General features: G+C 35.4%; 1 protein-coding gene across 2 annotated transcripts in view; it reads right to left on the bottom strand.

Annotated features, from left to right (window-relative positions):
- The window catches only part of LOC114658728 (A disintegrin and metalloproteinase with thrombospondin motifs 20-like), a 403005-nt gene that overhangs the window by 79703 nt on the left and 302999 nt on the right, over positions 1 to 20303 (bottom strand). For both annotated transcript variants that reach the window (XM_028810774.2, XM_051919511.1), the window contains exon 28: positions 18289 to 18465. In XM_028810774.2, the coding sequence (XP_028666607.2) occupies positions 18289 to 18465 (177 nt within the window). The remainder of the gene's footprint in view (positions 1 to 18288; positions 18466 to 20303) is intronic.

The raw sequence follows: 20303 nt of genomic DNA, 5'->3' as shown, positions 1-20303 counted from the left end.
GATTCAATAAACAATAAGGAGGAGGAGGTTAGGAGCTGCACACACCACATGACAAACTACCTCAGGGTTACAGATTGGGTGACAACTCAGCAAACAGTAAACACACAATCAATTAATCAGTCACTTAAAAACCAACTATTTAAATCAGCTGAAACAAATTACATATGGACAGATGCTTTTACCTAAGCCAGATGGATTAGGATGAACTGTGATTGTTTCCATATATTTTAAACTTGGAGCACAGGTAGATCATGTGTACTGCGCAGGGTCACACACTGAGTTTGGAGGAAAAACTGAACTTGCACCCTTGCAGTTTAAGATCTAGCCATTAAAGGTGACTGCCTTGTGATCACATCTGTTTGCATTTTGTGCAATCTCTCCTCTAGCCACATCTCTTCCTTTGCAGCAGTGACCTCTTGAAGAGGCTATATCGCTCAGCTGAGAAGAATTTTAGCCGAAAAAGTTTAACCACCACTTCCACATTCAATCTTCATTTAAGAATTAAAAAGGCTCCTTAATAACTAAAATTGCTCTTAACAGAATAAGCACAGATAATGGTTTCAATATCCACTGCTATACTCAAGAACGATTTACTAAGGTTGTCAAGTCACTAGTGGGCAGTCTTCAATATGTTTATACTTATTCAACTATGCTTCTGGCAAAATCCAGGAAAGCTAACAATTTTTTTTTCAAATACTAGAAAAGATGTTAACTATGATTGCTGTGAATCCTTTGAGTTTTACAGATTTACTCGAAGAAACAATGAAAAATTAGGTGAATTTTAGCTTCTCAGATAAAAGAGTACAGTTATGAGTTTTAAATGTCTTTGGAAGTACAAAAATCAAAGGACTAATAAAGAGGTAAGCAAAAAATTCTCAACTGGAAGAATGAACAGTAGTTGCTGTGGAGCTGCATCTACATGCAACTTGCAGTAAGTTATAAATCTCTTACATGAGCATTTCACTTAAAATTGCATTGAGGCCTGGATGTACCTAACTATTGTATTTCCTTAGGTATTTATGTGTAGAAGAATTATTGTGTAATATACAGTTCACTCTCTCTCTCTCTCTCTCTCTCTCTCTCTCTCTCTCTCTTTCGCTCTCTCTCTCTATATATATATATATATATATATACAGTATATATATATACATACATACAGTATATATTATATTGTATACAGGTGTTGTTAAACGTAAGTTTACAGTTGTTATCATTATTATGGAAATAGACATGCAGGTTATGATTATTACAACAGCTTTATTAATTCAAATGACTGTCACAATGGCACAAATAAATAATAGAATAATGAATAAATAGGTAATAATGCAAGAATAAACTCTGCATTTTGTGTACTCACAACTGTAAACCTACTTTTGCCCACAATTTTTGTTGTACTGTTATTTATCTTCAACTTGAAACCATTAATATCATTAAAGAAAGTATCTTTACTGAAAACAACATATAAACAAAATGTCAACAAAATAAATGATTATGGTTCACAGAATAATCTTAATAAAAGAGTAAAGAAATATTTCTTACAATATTAACTATTTGGGAAAATGTCTGTTTTTTATTTGTAAGAGGATTGTGATCACCATAACACAATACATTTATAATCGCTAATAAAATACAGTATACTGACAAATGGAAAGTAACATACATTTTTACAAACAGATGTGTCCATTACGTTCTTATATCTAGGGTTATACCATATTCAGTCAGTCAGTTAGTCAGTCAGTCATTTTCCAACCCGCTATATCCTAACACAGGGTCATGAGGGTCTGCTGGAGCCAATCCCAGCCAGCACAGGGCGCCAAGCTCACTGCAGGGCACACACACCCACCCACACTAGGGACAATTTAGGATCGCCAATACACCTAACCTGCATGTCTTTGGACTGTGGGTGGAAACAGGAGCACCTGGAGGAAACCCACGCAGACACGGGGAGAACATGCAGACGCCATGCAGGGAGGACCCGGGAAGCGAACCCAGGTCTCCTAACTGCGTGGCAGCAGCGCTACCACTGCGCCACCATGCTGCCCTTATACCATATTCATGACAACATAATGAATCCTAGCCACTAGAATACTAAAATATTTTTGTTTATGGTTTAACTCAATGTCTTTTACACGTCCCTTTGATTTATTTAGAACTCTTTTCAATAAAGCAGTTGACATATTTGTGAATCTCTATAAGGGAGATGGCTACAAATTACAATAATAATCTCAATGATTTACGCTAAAAAATAGATTTTTAAACAGGATTTTCTGTATAGTCTGATCACTGAAATGTTTGACTAATAACATTTATTCATTTGCCAACTTCTCTTCCCATACAGTGGGCACAGGGGTAGTAACCCATACTGGACAGGGTGTCAGTCCATCACAGGGCTCAAACTTACACACACCATACATTGCACACATACACACTCATTAACATCAAGCCAGCCTGAAGTTGCCAATCAGTGAAATTTTTGCTTCTTAGGGATGTAGGTGGAGAAACAAACTACCCTTAAAAACCCATTCACTCAAATGGCAGAATATCCAAAATTGACACAGATAGTGACATGGCTGGGATTTGATTTGTAGGTGTAAGGTAGAAGCACTATCCACTTAAATGTTTACCACTTGTAAAGTCTAAGAAAGTAATAAAATTCATATTGGGAAGCCTATAAGTAAACTTCTGTGAATGAAGTGTATTACCAAGGATGTTGTGCTGTTTTTGATCAAATGAGACCCCTTATCACATCCTACATCTCAGATCTATTCTTTATTAAGATTCCGGGGTTAATTACTGAGATAAAATTAAGAAGCATGGTATTTTCGATGGACCAGATGACAGTTTCAACTACAAAACTTGCAATAATAATAGCTTTCTATTAAAAATGTTTTGACGTTTGATTTATGTATTGCTTTTCATTATAGTCAAAAAATAATTTTTACTGAATATACTTGCTTTTACAATGTATAATTCCATATAGCTTGATAAAAAATATTTAATTATTTATAATAGTAAATCTTAATTTTGTGTGATGATTGTTTTTGTTTATTTCAGAAGTTATGAGACTGAAATCTGAACACATGGATCTTCGGGAAGATTTAAGAAAGTTTGCTATAAAAATAATAAAATGAGGATAACATTCACTGGCAGTTCACTCAGTGTGCTAGGAAACCGAAGCACCTAAATTACTAGTGTAAACTGACTGGTAGTGTGTGCCTACATAATGCATCTATAGGCACAGTTCAATGAATTGATGAATTTTATACAAGATAACAGTTTAATGGCATAGAGAAATAAAATGCTTGACAGTCAACTTCTATTAAATTGAAAGCTAAGACATTATTAGTTGGAGAGCAGGTGTGCAATAAATAACCACTGATACTAGGGTGTGGAGGTTCCATCACAGTGACATGGTCTTTCTTAAGACTTCTTTTGCCATAAATGTCCTATATGGCTCCAGTAAGGAACTGTTTAATTACCTTCTACAAAGTGCTGTGATCTGTCACAGTATTGTTGACATACCAGACTGTGATGCTGAAATAAATCTGGATTTCTGACATCCCAAGATGCAGTCTTTCTCATTCTGAAAGTGTTTTTGTGATTGTTTTTATTTTCCATTGTTATCAAGTGATACTTTTTTTTATAAATGGTTGCTGCTTTTGTAACAGTCTTTTTATGGTTGTGGCTATATTTTTTTTATAGTGGCTATGCCAGTTGCCAACCATGATGGCTTGAATCATCATGCCCTGCCCAAATAATATTTTGGTATGCAGCTTCCATCATCCATGAATTTGGATTAACAAATAAAAGCAAGGGCGGCACAGTGGTGCAGTGATAGCACTGCTGCCTCACAGTAAGGAGACCAGGATTCGCTTCCCGGGTCCTCCCTGCGTGGAGTTTGCATGTTCTCCCTGTGTCTACATGGGTTTCCTCCAAGTGCTCCGGTTTTCTCCCACAGTCCAAAGACATGCAGGCTAGGTGCACTGGCAATCCTAAATTGTCCCTAGTGTGTGCTTGGTGTGTGGGTGTGTGTGTCCTGTGGTGGGCTGGTGCCTGCCCAGGGTTTGTTCCTGCCTTGTGCCCTGTGTTGGCTGGGATTGGGTCCAGCATACCCCCGTGACCCTGTAGTTAGGATATAGCAAGCTAGATGATGGATGGATGGATGGAAATGTAAGCAAGCATATAGTGTTAATTGTGGCAATTTATACAAGCTAGACTCCTGTTTATTCAGACTTTGGTTTGTTTTTGATAATTGGTTCTATGTTTTTTGGAATACTGATCCACAACAGTCCATCTAGTCACACAGAGTGCAAGGACTCTATGTTTTCCTACCCTTGTTTCTTTATGGGTATAACAATATTGAATATTGTCCTCATATGAATGCACAGGATCCACATTTGTATAGTGATTGCCTTATTAAGTAGTAACCAAATGCTTTTGGCATTTGATTTCAACATGAACGGAGTCAATGCTTTTGATTGCACAAGTGCATGAATATTGTGACTTTGTGCTGCTTTACTGCAGAAAAATATTGTCCTAGTTTTTGGTACCATTTTTATTTATTCTGTTCTAAGCTTTTGGTAATGACCATCACTGCAATGCAGCTTTCAAATGTCCTTGTCACCAACCATATTGGTTTCTTTCTTGATAACTCTGCAGTAAGTTCTAATATATGAAAGACTGTTTAATCCCTCAAGTCACACACAGCATGTTGAGTATACTGTCTGATACAACAGTAGATTCTGAAACTAGAAAGTAGATAAGGGTTAATTAATGCTGGTTATTTATTAGGTACCTAATAGAATATTAAGGATAGGTATAATTTAAAGTGTACAAATATTAAGGTTTATTCTAAGGAGTGAAAAGTAGATTAAGCGTCTACAATACTTAAGCAAATCACTCACAACACATTCAGTCTAAGGTGTCATTCCCCACACAACCACTCCAAAGTGTCTATCATGTGTATTAATAAAATGCATTGAATTTTTCATTCTTCCAAATGGCATATACAACCAACAGTATAACCCTAAAAAAATAAATTTTAAATAGAAAAAATGGCAGGAAATAAAAAATACTGATTTATGATTTAGAGTAATAATTCATCCCATTTTAGCCCTTTTAATGTCACACAGAGAAAAGTAGCTGATGGGATGACCACAGTGGTCTCAAACTTGGGAGCAATCCCTCTTTATAACTGTTAAAAATAATTTGTTATTTATTTACACAATTTATTCCTACATCAATGAGGTAGATCACCAGACTGTTTAATGGACTCAAATGCCATTAGTACTCCCTCTATCATTCTTAATTTCCTATATTATTCCTATTGAAAATTTCCTTAATTAATTTTTAATGTCAGTTTGTGGGTACTTTCAGTTATACAGTATTTATTACAGTATTCTTAAAAACAGTGCTAATGTTTGCAATGCATCATCTGGTGGAATGAAAAATGCAATACATTGTACTACTGTACGCATTACAAAATACGTTCCAAAAGAAGGCTCATTGTAAGCGTTAATGCTGAATACACCTACCATACTGTAACTGCTGGAAGGACACAAATCCTCTTATATTATAGACAGCAATGCCTAACCTGGACACATCAGACTTGCATCATGAATTTTAGCCTCGCAGTCCTTTGCAGAATTACTGAATTACTCTGAAAAGCTCAGTTGGATTATGGAGGTTTAAAATGATTGACAGATTGACAGACAACCTGTACGTTTTGAAACCATTAGACAGCTATTTATTCACCATCTGACATCAGTTATGAACTAACATCAGCATTTAAGTTAATGGATTTAACAATAATTCTTTGCTACCACAATTCTAAATTCCATAGAGTATCTAAGTAGTAATATTTAATTTTAAGGCTGCATGTTGCTTTTATCCACCCATCCATCCAATCATCTATCCATTTTCTTAAGCTGCTTATCCTGGGCAGGGACATGGGGGACTGGAGCCTATCCCAGCAATCATCAAGGGGGGAACAAAGCACCATTCAATCGCAGGGTGAGCACAATGTTGATTCACCTAATTGTCATGTGGGAAGAAACTGAAGCACCTGGAGGAAACGTGGCTTTTTTGACAGTATACAATATTACAATTATTCTGCCCCTGCTGTCTGCTAGACTTAGTGAGAGATGAGGAAGTATTAAATAAATAAACCTACTCCAGGAAGTGTATTCAGTTATGTCAACCATTTCAGTTAGTACCCTGTGATGGACTGGTGCCCTGCCCAGGAATTGCTCATGCCTTGTGCCCTGTGATTGCTGAGATAGGTACCAACTTCCCCATAGTCCTGCTCAGGATAAAATACGCTTAGAAGATGAACAGATGAATGGATAGATTTCAGTGTGGCAATCAATTAAATTAAATTGGTCCTTTTGACAAAACCTGGGATTTTATTAAAAGCCAATTCCCCGTATGTGTGAGATTATATTAAACCACTTTTAAGGCTACAGCAGCAAATTTTGCATCACTGACCTTCTCACAATGTGCACTTGCATCCATCAGTCAAGTAAACCATACACTAAATCATAATGCTGCTTTTCTTTTTCATCATCTATTCATATCCTTGTACTATTCTATAATTGCATCTGCTCCAATCTAATGATTGCAAAAACACAAAATACCAATAGGAGCATCTTGAAGAAAAGTGTCGACATTCAGGTGGTTAATTGGTTGAATGTTGATTTGAAGAAGAAATGGTGATGCAGTGGTTAATAAAGCTATGCTACAACTTCAGGAAATGGGGTTAAAACCCCAGCTACATCACCGACTTTTTGAAGTTTGCATGATCTCCTTCTGACCCAATTGCTTAATAAGAAGCACTTATTGCTCAAGTAACACTTCTGCTTCACTTGAGCTGTCTTGCTCGTTAAGATTTTGAACCCTTATTGCTTATTTTAGTCTTAAACAGCTGTATTCGTAGTTTTTAATTGCTCCTTATTAACAATAACATCCAAATGACAAAAGAGACCAGCATTTCTCCATTTAGCTTGTTACCATTTACACCTGTGTGTATTTAACATGGACTATTGGGTTTAATTAAATTCTTGGAAGGAAGTGAAGAGAAAAAAGTGAAGGACTGAGAAAAACGCGTCTGTTTCAGACTTCAAATCATCTGGATGATATCCTTAGAAAGGAAAAAAAAACCTAGAACATGAGAATGACCTGACATGGCAGAATTAACACTAGAATTACCAGAGTCTACGAAAAAACTCGTAGATCCGGCCCACCTGAAAACCATACGCACCTCTCCACCAGCATCCTTTGTCCTCTAAATGTGCCAATAAAAACAAGCTACAAGCAGCCGGCTATTCCATCCCCCCACTGACTTAGAACATGCACGAGCATCTCCCAGCTCATGCCTTGATTGATTATCTAGGAATGAAGTGGAGTTTTAGAGTGGAAATAATAGATCGTTATTTGGAATACACGCATTTCATGTGTGTTCAGTTTCTACAGTTAATCTGTGTAAACACATTGTTAAAACAGAACCTTTTTCATATTTTAGCAATAAATGTTACAAAATGTAGGCATAAACTATAGAATATGTGAAGCATGAAGCCCAAACATCAAAAAAAACACTTTCACAAAATTATGACAGCTTCCATGGCGTAGCGGTAAAATTTTCTGTCTCAGAGTACAGTAGGCCTACTGTCCCTCAGAGATCTGAGTTCGATTCCCCGTTGAGGAGAAAGTGTTCTCATTTTTTTTTTTCTGTTTAACCTCAAACGGACATAAAATTTATAAATTGGTATGCACGGTCAGTTAATGAGATCATTATATTTTCATGTGGGATGCTCCTTTTAAAATATTTTTTTTTAACAATTGAGACTGCAATTAACAGTCTGTTACTTAGAGTCAGATGGGGGGGTGGGATGTTACAGCGCCTGAGCTTATTCAGTGCTATTGATCTTTTTTTTTCTTTCAGTAATAGCCCCAGTATAAATCCACACCCAATCTGACGCTGTTCATTTTCAAATAATATTGCATTAGTGCGATGATGTTTTCACATATATTGTCTCTTTCTTTCAGGTGTGTAATAGAAACCACAGCATAGAGAGAAGCGTGTATATTGTAACAGGTACACATGTTGTAAATGTAGGAAAGACGATCCTTGCGTGTGTGTGTGAACAGTTAACATTTGAATCTGATGACTGCATATAGCGCTGAACTTACTGCTCTATACTATTCTATCCTCTGCATGTCCTGGAGTACAAAAGAAACAGCATACAGCAACATGTGGGGACTGGCAAGATCGGGGAAAAAAAACACGCAGTCACTGATTACAAACCGCAAGATGTTATGCAAATGAATATGAATAATATGAATAATGTTGCATCCGTGCCAAAGCAGTTTTCCAAAATGTACTATACAGGTCATAAAACCAATAATTCCAAATATCATATATACCTACGTCTGTGTTTTTATTTTTTTTACATCATACACCATAAAGTGCACACTAACTCAGCATGAGCAGGAACACTCAATAAAACTGAATAAAAAAAAAATCAAGTGATGGTGAGATACGAAGAAGGCAGATTCGCCAGCGTTTGTGTGTCAGCTTTTATCTCTCCAGATGAGAGAATGTCCAGTTCCATTGTCTCAAAACACCACTCACATCTCCAGTTATTCCGTTTCAAATGAAAAATAACAGTGTCAGATCCCTGGGGGGGGGGGGGGGCGGTAGTATGTATTGTGATTTAGAGAGAATAAAAGTTTAAAAAAACTTTAACTTTTACAAGTCCTATAAATGCACACCGTGTGTTACAGACGCAAACCAAATGTATGTGTGTACTGTATAATATTAACAAAAAGAGCAGCTCACTACTGAAAACGGCAAATATAGGAGTGAGTGGGGATCAAACCAGGGACTCTTGATTACAAGACAGCAAATCTTACCGCGATGCCACTGAAGCTGTTGTCACTTCCTTTAACCTTTTGTGAAAGTGTTTACTTGATCTTTGGACTTCAGGCTTCATACATTATATAGTTTATGCCTACATTTTGTCATTTACTACTAAAATATGAAAAACGTTTCTGTTTTAAAAATGTGTTTACACAGATTACTGTAGAAACGGAACACACATGAAATGCGTGTGTTCCAAATAGTGATTTATTATTTCCACTCTAAAAATCCAGCAGTTCAGTCACTCCCACATAATCAAACAAGGCATGAGCTGGGAAAACTTGGTGAACGTTCTGCGACGGTTGGGGATGGAAGATGGCTCGTCTTAATCGTCAAATTTAGAAGAAAAAAGACGCTGGCGGAGAGGTGAGAACGGTTTTAAGGTGGGCCGGATCTACGAGTTTTTTCATAGACTCTGGTAATTCTAGTGCTAAAGCACTAGCAAGCCATGAAATTAAATAATTGACAAGGATTGGTTTTTAATTAAGCAACTGGATTAGAACAAAAACCTGCAACCACTGCAGCCCTCCCGGACTGGATCTGTCCACCCATGGTTTAACTGGCAGTGTGAGTATAGGTCGGAGTGATTGGACCTGTCCTGGGCTGGTTCCTGCCTTACATTTGATACTTTTGTGAAGACTCTACCTCCCTGTGGTTTTAATTTAGAGGAATTGAGAATTATATGTTATTACAATGTAAGATCATGCTGGAGCTAAGATATTTTAGGGTGTCTTGGAAGCATTGGGTTCACAGATAAAATCAAATGGTAAGATGCACTTCAAAGAGATTTTAATAAAATTATATGTTTTTAGGAAAGAGATAAGTATGTAAAAAATAAATACATACACACACTATGGCCTGAACACACACCAGAAATATTATGAAACAAGAAAATTAAAAAGAAAGAAAACTTCTGACTTTGCTGTCACAGTCACTAACATTGAAAATTGTATTTTATAACAGTTTACAAGATTAAACCACTGAAAACTAATACATGTGCTTGCATTTTTGTAAATGAAATTTAAGTTATTATTATTTTAAGATGTTTTTGTGGTAGCATTTTTTTGTCTTACTTTTATACTTTCCATTTTATAGGTGGTGTTGAACAGTAACCTGACAATTTTACAAACATTTACTTTTTTGACATAAACTATTCTGCATTGATTAAATTATACATTACTTGGCCACAATATTAGGTACACCTGTTTGTTAATAAAAATAACCTGCTGCTTCAAAAAGCTAATGAAGTGGATGAAATTCAATGTTAAAATTGGCAAGACATTTGGACTAAAGAAATGTGACCATTTTATGTCAGCTGCTAGAGATTGTGGTTGCATGATCTCAGAAACAGACAATCCTCTTGGATTTTTAAATACTTTGGTCCCTAGGGAAAGTGGTGTGATAACAAAAAAGCACTCAATGAGTGGCAGGTGTATGTGTGTTGTGTGCTAATGAGCTCAGAAGAAAATGACTTAACAGGTAACGGGAATGCCAGAAATTGGCAAATAACCACTCATTACAGCAGATGGGTTAAGTCAGCAGCAGACCACACCAAGGTCCACTCTCCCATTGGCTACAAGCAAGAAAATGAAGATATAGTGGGCATCTCACCTCTAGAACTGGGTATTTAAAGATTAGAAAAATGTTTCCTAGTCTTACAAATAAATTTCTGCTGCAATATGCACATATTGCTGTCACAATTAGGCATATATGACATGGATCCAAGGATTAACTTTGCTTTATGTCAGTACAGGCTGGTGGTACAAAGTAGTAGTGTCATGACTTGAATAGTGTCTTGATACATATTAAGCCTCTTAATGCAAATTGAATGTCATCTGAATGCCACACTTTATTATTGTTGATGCTAACCAATGCATCCCTTGATGGCTACAGACTACCCTTTTTTGAAATGGACACTTCCAGCAGAACACCTCACCAAGGAACACCAAAGCACAAATTATTTTAAGCCAATTCCATGAAAATGACAGTGACATTTACTCTAAAGACTTGCACAGTCTGCAGATTTCAATTTAACAGAGCACCTTTGGCGGATTCAGAGTATGAATCAGTAGCTATCTATGACTCACAGAATTCTGGAGGCAAAATGGTCCTACTTGTTACCATACAGGTGTAACTAAAGAAGTGTATTTAAAGAGTTGTGGTTTTAATGTGCACCATAAATACCTTCCATCCACTAATGTTTCATACTTTGTTCAGAAAATCTAATCTAAGTTAGTAAAAGTATTCTTATAGTTAAGGATATACATGAAATGTTTTCCTCATTAGAAGACATTGGCTGATAACCAGGACCACATATTGAATGGAACCTTCAACACTACAATTCCTGAATGACTCCTTAAAATAATTTAATTCCAGAATAAAATATTGAAATGCTTAGGATTTATCTGACAAATAATTAAAGTGTACAATCTATGGCTGGTGATGAATCCTATGTATCTTTATATTTTTGTACAAATGTGTAAATATCCATTTTTTTCACTTATTTATAAGATACATTTCACCCAAAATAGGCAGCTGTTGGCAGGGTGGTTTGGAATTCTGCCTTACTTATTTCCAGTCTCTTGGGTTCAAAGTCTGTCTTGTTGTTGTCTGTGTGAAGCTTTCAGGATCACTCCATCTGTATCTTTTTTCCCATAGGTACTCTGTCTTTATCCTCAGAACCTATAGATGGCTATGTTAAGTTTAACTTGTGATTCTAAATTGGCCAGTTGTGGATGTGATGGGGACCTACAATGGACTGACTCCCCTGCCTTCTGTCTAATGCACACAGAATAGCTTCCAGCCTCCTGAAACACTGAATTTCATTAAGTGGGTTTGGAAATATTACTTTACTAGCCATTTACTACTCAGCAAGGCAATGTTACTTCAGCACAGAATTAAGAGTTAACTGCCTTCAGTAGATTAAAGATTAAACATGTAGTCAAGTGCCAAAATTAAAAAAAAAATAACAGCCTCTTGATAAAAATATCTCAAAGATGTGTGTTAAATGAGTTGGGAAATTTAAAATGACACATTTGAGTTTGCATGTGCTAGAGAAAGCACTGTAATAGTGTGCCACCCAGAGCTGGTTCCTCTTGGGTTCAGAAATTAAGGGGTACATTTTTCCTTAACTAATAGATAATCATGTATTCACTCAAGTGAGTAAAGTTTATCTTAATATTAGATTAGAGCAATTAAGATAGCAGACCTGGAGCAAAATGCAGGTCTTTTATGTTATTATACAATCTGCAAAAATCCTGAAAGCCACACACCATAAGGTTACCAATGTTTATTTAAATCTTTATATAAAATCTGAGGTTTGAACTAAGGTCTGGATCATTACATAACTATGAATTTGTGGTGAGGCTCAGTGCTTAACCTTTAAATGCCACAAAATTGGAATTTAACTACCCACTTACTGTTTACATCATTTTTATTAAGTGTTTAAAGAGTTGGACAATACAGTAACACATTAAATAAGTTATACAATACACAATATTCTTCATTTTGCCCTGTGTGATATTTCCAAGTGTAACCCATACCATTTTCTTCACTAAATGAACACAGCAATGAAATTACATTAAAGCAGAGTTAGGGAGAGAGTCTGTGGTGACCTTTCAGTCCACCAAGCTTGTTGGGTTAACCAATAGTAAAGATAATTCAATATTTTATCCGGATACCTTTAAAACACTCTCAGGATGTCTACTTTTAACTACATGGCAGGATTTTATTTTGGAACTCCACATTTTTCTTTTGAAAGCACTTCAATTTAATTTTCCAAAATTGTTTAATTCAATTACTGAATGTTGGGCTCTTTGAAAACACTAATGAACTGCAACAGTACCTATAGCATTCTACATTCAAGACGAAAGAGGTTTATTTCCATTTATCTCCCAAAAATGTTACATTTTCTGCACAATTATAAGTGGCTACATCTTTTTTGCAGCATTTTGACCTCAAATGGACATTGTAATCAAAATGTGTGAATGAAAGCAAAGGACATAAGAGAAAACAAAGAGCTGTCATTTATGTCACCAGAAAGTACTATGGATGGATCTATAGGTCACCTCTAGCTCCAACATATTGTCATTAAATTGTCTCTCTCTCCAAGTCCCACCTTTAACACCCCTTCAGACTGACAAACAATTAACCCAGCCTAAATTTTCTCAGTCTGCCTGCTGCTACAGTATTTGAAAAATATTTTGGCATTAATTTGCCAAAGCTTCGTCACTGTAAAAGTTAATTTGGTGTTAGTGACATCTCATCTACCATTCTACAGTACTTATATGTTTTGGACAGTGTTTTATACAATGCTTTGACAGTTACAGTACAGTTTTGGGTAATGTGATTGGAATATCCAACTACATTACAACTACAGAAATTCCAGCATGCTGTATTGTAACAATAACATAACAAGTACCAAGATATGAAATTGTACCCCATCAAAAGAGTATAATTTAGCCCTCTGTCGTTGTTGATTAGGTACTTATTTGAGGTCAGGTATTCTTGCTGAGAGTAACACCTATTATCTTCAATTTAAATTTTCCTCATCTTGCTTCTGTTTGCTAAGAACAATCACACTAAAATTGATGTCACATTACAAGACATTTTGTTGTAGGGTACGTATATCAATTTGCTGACCACCCGTCACTTATCTTATCACAACACCATGCTAACATTACACAACTGAAAATCGTAGCCCATGACACATTTACTGACTGAGCACTAATCTCAATGTCTCAATAACTTGGTCATTCTGGAGACTAATTGCAGGACATTTCAGAGATTAGAGGAGCATACAGAATTAACAAAATATAAAAAAATACACATTGGACTTGTCATACGGCCAAAAGAAACAACCACAACAGTTATAATGGACGTTGACAAGTGATGAAATATTATTCATAAAATTGTTTTGATGACATTGTTTCTGACACTGCTCAAAAACCTGGCCATAAATACCCACTTGGGTTAAGGTGTGGTGAGAGGGACAGCTATTGCATTTGCTTTACATCCTTGACATGATCTTCAGACTACTAATTAACCACTTTTACCCTGTAGATTAAGAGATTCTGATCTTTAAAAATGTAATCAAAGCATAAATGCAAATAAGTGCATCTAATTACTGTCAAGAAAATGATCCGACATTATAAGAACCACCAGGACCATTAAACATATTCTCTACATGTACTTAACTGTTTCTAGGGAACAAAGTGAAAGCTGGTTCATTCAACTAGATGATATTTTGAATGGCTCGATATATATATATATATATATATATATATATATATATATATATATATATATTTGCAGTTGGAGATCCACGAAGGGAGAAAAAAACGAATCACGTATCATAAAATAGTTTTATTCCTGAGCTTTCAACCCCTATCAGGGGTCTTCATCAGAGGATAATGCTTAGACTTACACCCTGACCAAGTGAGGCATCAGAATAGCACATAAACCCACGAACAATCTGCGCATGGTCCTGTTTAATGCTAAAAACAAGAAATCGACAGCCGAAACACGAAACGCAGTTTATAGTATTCCATGCAATTCTTGCTCAGCTGTATACATAGGACAAACGTCAAAAAGAATCTCAACACGTGTACAGGAACATCGCAACGCCGTCAGAAGAAAGGACGCACTATCTTTGATATATGCACATACTAAATCGACAGGACACACATTCAACTGGGACAACGTAAAAGTAAAATTTAAGGCCAGTACAAAAAGTGCCAGAGAGTTGGCCGAGTCTTGGCTATCAGATGAAAACGCCATCAACAGACACTTGGACATAAATCCAGCATATGCCAACTTAAAAAGGACATGTACACAATAATTAAACTATACAACCCCCCCCCCCCCCACCCCCTTGATCATACTGACTTAGTCACCTCCACCCAACCCCCACTGAATGTGTTGCTATATATTGCCTTTGATTCTTGTAAGTCTAAGCATTATCCTCTGATGAAGACCCCTGATAGGGGTTGAAAGCTCAGGAATAAAACTATTTTATGATACGTGATTCGTTTTTTCTCCCTTCGTGGATCTCCAACTGAAAATATGCAAACCATATCACAGACCTTCTCTTCCATTCATATATATATATATATATATATATATATATATATATATATATATATATATATACAGTATATAGCTGTATGCTTTTCATCACTCTATACCAACAAAACTGCATTTTAGGTGTAATAAGGACGTTAGCAACGATAGCATCCCTCTCCATAGAGTTCTCAAAGTAATGGTTCAAATGAAATCTCATGATTCTACCTTACAGTTTGCTGTTGCATGATTCAAAGTTACTTGTTTATTTTACCCTTGCTATGAACATTAGGAAAAAAATATTATAGGCTTCAGGTAGGAGCCAATCCTTTACAGGATACTACTGCAACAAAGGATGGATGACACTCATGTACACACAAATTTTGTTTCTTAACTTGAATTAAACAAGAAAAATATATTTGATGTTTAAAACGTAATAATAATAATATAGTGTGACCAGCAGTAAAAGTTAGTCAAGCTTAAATTTCTGAAATGGCACAACCAGATCAGAAAATATGGATTATTAAAAATTTGCTAAATCACAAGGGATACACGTACTGAATTATTTGTAAATTGAATTGCTAGTCAATTTAAGCTGCATGTGTTTGTGATATGGGATAAAACAGATTGCATGAAAAAAACAAACAGTAAGACACATGGAGAAAAAGCAAACTTCATTCACTCAAAGGCAAGGCTGGAAACTAAACTCACAAACTCTAGAGGCAGCAGTGTTATGTACTATGCTATTCCATTAATATTTTATATGCATTTAACCATTCTGAATATGGCTGTGGCATAAATCAAAGATTCTGCTATGCACTTTGATTTTTCACCATACTATTATTTACACAGGACCAATTCAGAGGATAATTTGTTTACTTAGACTAAAAGTAATGTTCTAAGATGTCTAGCTGAAACTAAAGACTGTTCTTGTATCCACTCATCCATTCATTTCTAAACTCTCATATTTTATAGAGCATGCATCGTAGAAGCAAACAATGCAAGTCAGAATCATGCATCACTTTGGAATGTGATAATAAAGAAGAATACTCGCCGAAAAACCCAAGAGGGAACAGGAAAAATGTTAAACCTTTACAAATACAGTAACCAGGATGAAGTATGAACCCTGATCTCTAGATGGGTGTGCTACAGTTGACCATTGTCAGTGTTCTTAGTATTCAGTATAAATTTGTAGATGTGAAACAATCAAAGGTACACTTCACTGTTTAAGACAGGAGTTCCTCAGTCATTTCTTTATGGTCATACTGTAGCAAGATTTTCTTTTTTTCATTATCTTAGTCTGTTGCTGTTATTATGTTTGCCCAAAAGAACTGATTTCAGCCTTTGAAAAGCATTAGCTTCTAATGTTGCTTTTTTCTTAAATATTCCAAAAAAAGTATGTACTTATGATACACTGGACAAATATAAATGAAATTATCATACATTAATTATTTAGTTACAGTTAATTATTGGTCACAATAAAGGGAAATCAAAATAAGGAAAGCACAACACATAGTCAATAAGTTTAAATTAATTCCTTGTGGCACAACCATCTTTATAGTTGTCTGCATTTACTGTAACCTTCTTTTTTCAAGAAAAAACTACTTGGCCATGGATGACATGATTGGGGTTTACAAACTCTTTCCACATTTAGTCTTTTAATGACTTAAGGAGAATGAAAAATAAAATAAAAATTCTGAAAAGAATCTTACTCAATAAAAATATGCAAAACTATAACATTAAACAGCAAACACAACACAAAGTATTTACTTAATCACATATGAAGTGCAGATATTGAAGAAAATTACATTCAATTAAGCTGAAGTTCAGTTAAAAGAAGAGAGAGAGACCTGGTTCAAAATATATCTTCAATACTATGGCTTGCATACCTTTTCAACTGTATATACATATGCATTTTAAAAGAGCACTGTGATAGTGCTATCCATGCAAGGAATATCACCAAAGGCTGTTTGATAGCTATATTGAAGATAAAGTACTGCCATTTTCTAAACTTTTCCAAGAAGAATCCTACCAAATGAAATGGATTTAATTCAGGAAATATTAGGGAAAAATATCACACACACAATCTTAATTGGTATTAAGAAACAATTGTTACACAGGGATTTCAGACTGAAATACAGTATATTGTTTATGTATTTTTAATCACACCTTTCTTTTATTCACATTGTGGGATGTATTCTGGATTAGCTTAATCTTTCTTTTCATTATTTCTATATTATGCCATAATATTGGTAAAAACACTGTTTTGATTCAATATTTACTTTTCTAATTGTAATTTTACACTTTAATTTTATATCTCTATAGATGGTCTCTGCCACATACAATAACTGAAGTGATAGGATATTTCACATTCCATTCTATGGTGGTTTATGTTTCTTGCAGAGCATTTTGATGTCCAACAAAATTAAAATAAGGTTCCCCCTATGTCAAGCAGCAGACATTGAGGAGATATGAAGCATTATTCTGTTATCATAATGAAAAACAATATCACATTCTGCATTAGTAGCACCTTTTTATATTATTCACTGTATTCATAATAAAAGAGTCACCATTAAATAAAAACAAACTGCAAAAAAATAAAAAAGCACATTTGTACAACTTTGAGTAAATGTCAGATTTCATTGCTTGTTTAAATTATTTTCCTCTGTACAAACACAGGCACGTTCAACACCTGCCTGTAAGCACCAATAGAGACTGTTAATATATTCACATATTTGTGTGCTGTATCTGTTTATAATAATAATACAAATCTGTACAAAGTAACACATAAAGTATTCAACACTGTATATCATTTGTTGCTGTTTTTGGATTCAATAAAACCAAAAGACATATACAAAAATATACATGATATGTACGTTGATTACAGGGTAAACAAAATAAATAGAAAACATACAAGAAAATATTATATATTAAATAAATATGTCAATTTTACATACACACACTGTATGTACATGTTTGTAATGTAAAACTCAGTACAGTTCATTACTGCGCTAATTCATAGTTTTAAATTTCAAGTTCTTTCTAGGAATTTTACACAGATGTTTGTAATAATTTCCCATCATAAACACCATTTTATCTAGCATCAAGTAAATTAAAATGTAAATTCTGTCTGGGTGGGCTGTAATTAGAATTAAACCTTACACTGTGCTCAGCAGAACCAAACATATCTGCCCATTTCAGCAGAAATAAAGGTCCCTGTAATCAAGTACAATTTTTATAAATATATTTAAATATCATTTTCCCCTTTAACAACACAGCAGTAATAAGAAATGAAAAGAATACTATCGTACCGACTTCCATGGTCCTCGTTGCCATGAGACACTACCTGGACAAAGATGTACGTTACACTGCTCTCTGTCCGGTGGTTTATCCAAAATTTCACAGTTGTTATCATTTAATCTTTGGCCGTTAGAAAGCTGGCATATTACTAGTCTTGTTCTTGTTCCCCCTCCACATGTCTGAGTGCACTAGCAGAAACAGAAAATAAATTAACTTAAAGATATGCAGTTATAGCACAAATTCCTTATTATAGCTATTATTACTTGGCAGAATTAATTTAATAGGCAAGTACTTCCAGCTTTAGAAGATATCATTTTTTGACTCCCTATGGAGCTGTGACTTTTTTCTTTTTTTAGTAACTTACACATACTTAACTCACACTAATGCAGCAGGCAACTTGTGATAAAAGCTTATATGCATCTTAGTTTACGTTTAACCTTATGTTAGATAGAATAAATTATTGGTTAAATTATTGATTTAATTGTTAATTTTCCAAGTCATTTATGAACTGAGACACTGTTGAGGAACTCTAACTCATTGCTGCAATTGAATCTGTTCCACCTGAGCAAGACGTTAAAATAAAATTATATGGGTCTTTCATAGTTCCATTCATTTTATGAACTTGTTTTTCCAATGCACCCTCTTTCAGAGATCCCACAGAAGTTGCACATAAAGAGATAAGCAACAACGGGAATACTGCGCAATCAAACTTGATCATAGAGATTTGCATTACTGTCAATAATGAACCAACAGCACCTTGGATGAGCATATTATCAAGACTTTAGAGCAGGGCTATTCAATTACAAATTCAGTTAGGCCAGATTGTCAAACCAAGAAGGTTAGCTGGGCCAGTCATTTTGGCGGCAAAGCAGCTCGTAATGACAAATTTTAAAACCAACACAAACAAATTTATTGAAAAACATAAGGTTTATTCGTTGTTTCTCTTTTAACTTTGGTCAGTTTGCAGAGCAAAATGTGCATACAAAAAGAGCTGAATTAACAGAATCTGAGGTAGCCCCTATTTTTTCCACTTACAAAAGAAAAAAAACTGACCTAGGCTACATATCTGACCTATCTGATCACAAAGTGCATAAAACAAAATAGTGCACAGTAGTAGGCTATTAGAAATAACATTGTTTCCTTTTGAAACAAAATAAACAACTTGCACACATTTGACCCAGGAACATCTCAAAGTGCATAAAATAAAAAGTGCACAGTATTCACAACTATAACAACACTGAGGGAACATATTTTAAATCACCATGTGTGATTAGGCATGCCTCTGTTACGCATCCCACATTATATTGATGTATTGTAGGCTACAGTTACCCTGCTGACTTAGTGGGAGAAGTGACATTTTTTGTTTTGAACGAGAGCAGTGACTTTAGGCTCATAAGTTGTCAATGAAATTCGAAGGCATTGGTGGAGAGTATGGTCAGTCAGGGAGCAATGAGAGTTGCTTTTTATGGAGTTCATGTGTGAAAAACTTGACTCACATGTATATGTTGATCCAAACATACTGAGCATGACGATCGCTACTTTCTTAATGTTAGGGAACTGATGTGCATTGACATCAGTCCAAAACATTGCAGGCCCGTTAGTGGAAAGCTCCTGTGCCATGGTTACAGATGACTGCATGTCAACAAGTTCGAGTGTGAATTTCCCCTCGTCAATGGAAGGGACCAGTTTCTTAGCTCTGGCGAATAAGTCCCCTTCTATTGCAACAGTGAACGGGTCTCTGACAAAAACGGCCAACTCTGTGGGCAGATCAAGTCCATCCAATCGACCAGCAAAGTTATTTTTCAACATCGCAATGAAATCTGTCATCACATCCGTGATTTGTGCGGGGGATGAGATGCATTTGCGGAGTGTCGGAAAATGCAGCATTCGGCCTGTGCTCAAATCATTTGCGAAAAGGTCCAGTTTAACTTGGAATGTGCGCATCTGTTCCACAAGGTCGATGACAGTTTTGTCTCTGCCTTGTAGTCCCATATTGAGATCGTTCAGGTGTTTGAATATGTCGCTC

This window comes from Erpetoichthys calabaricus, chromosome 1 (genome assembly GCF_900747795.2).
Source record: "Erpetoichthys calabaricus chromosome 1, fErpCal1.3, whole genome shotgun sequence".
Lineage (NCBI taxonomy): Eukaryota > Metazoa > Chordata > Cladistia > Polypteriformes > Polypteridae > Erpetoichthys > Erpetoichthys calabaricus.
The sequence above is the reverse complement of the archived record's forward strand: the minus strand, read 5'-3'. Positions and strand labels throughout refer to the sequence as shown.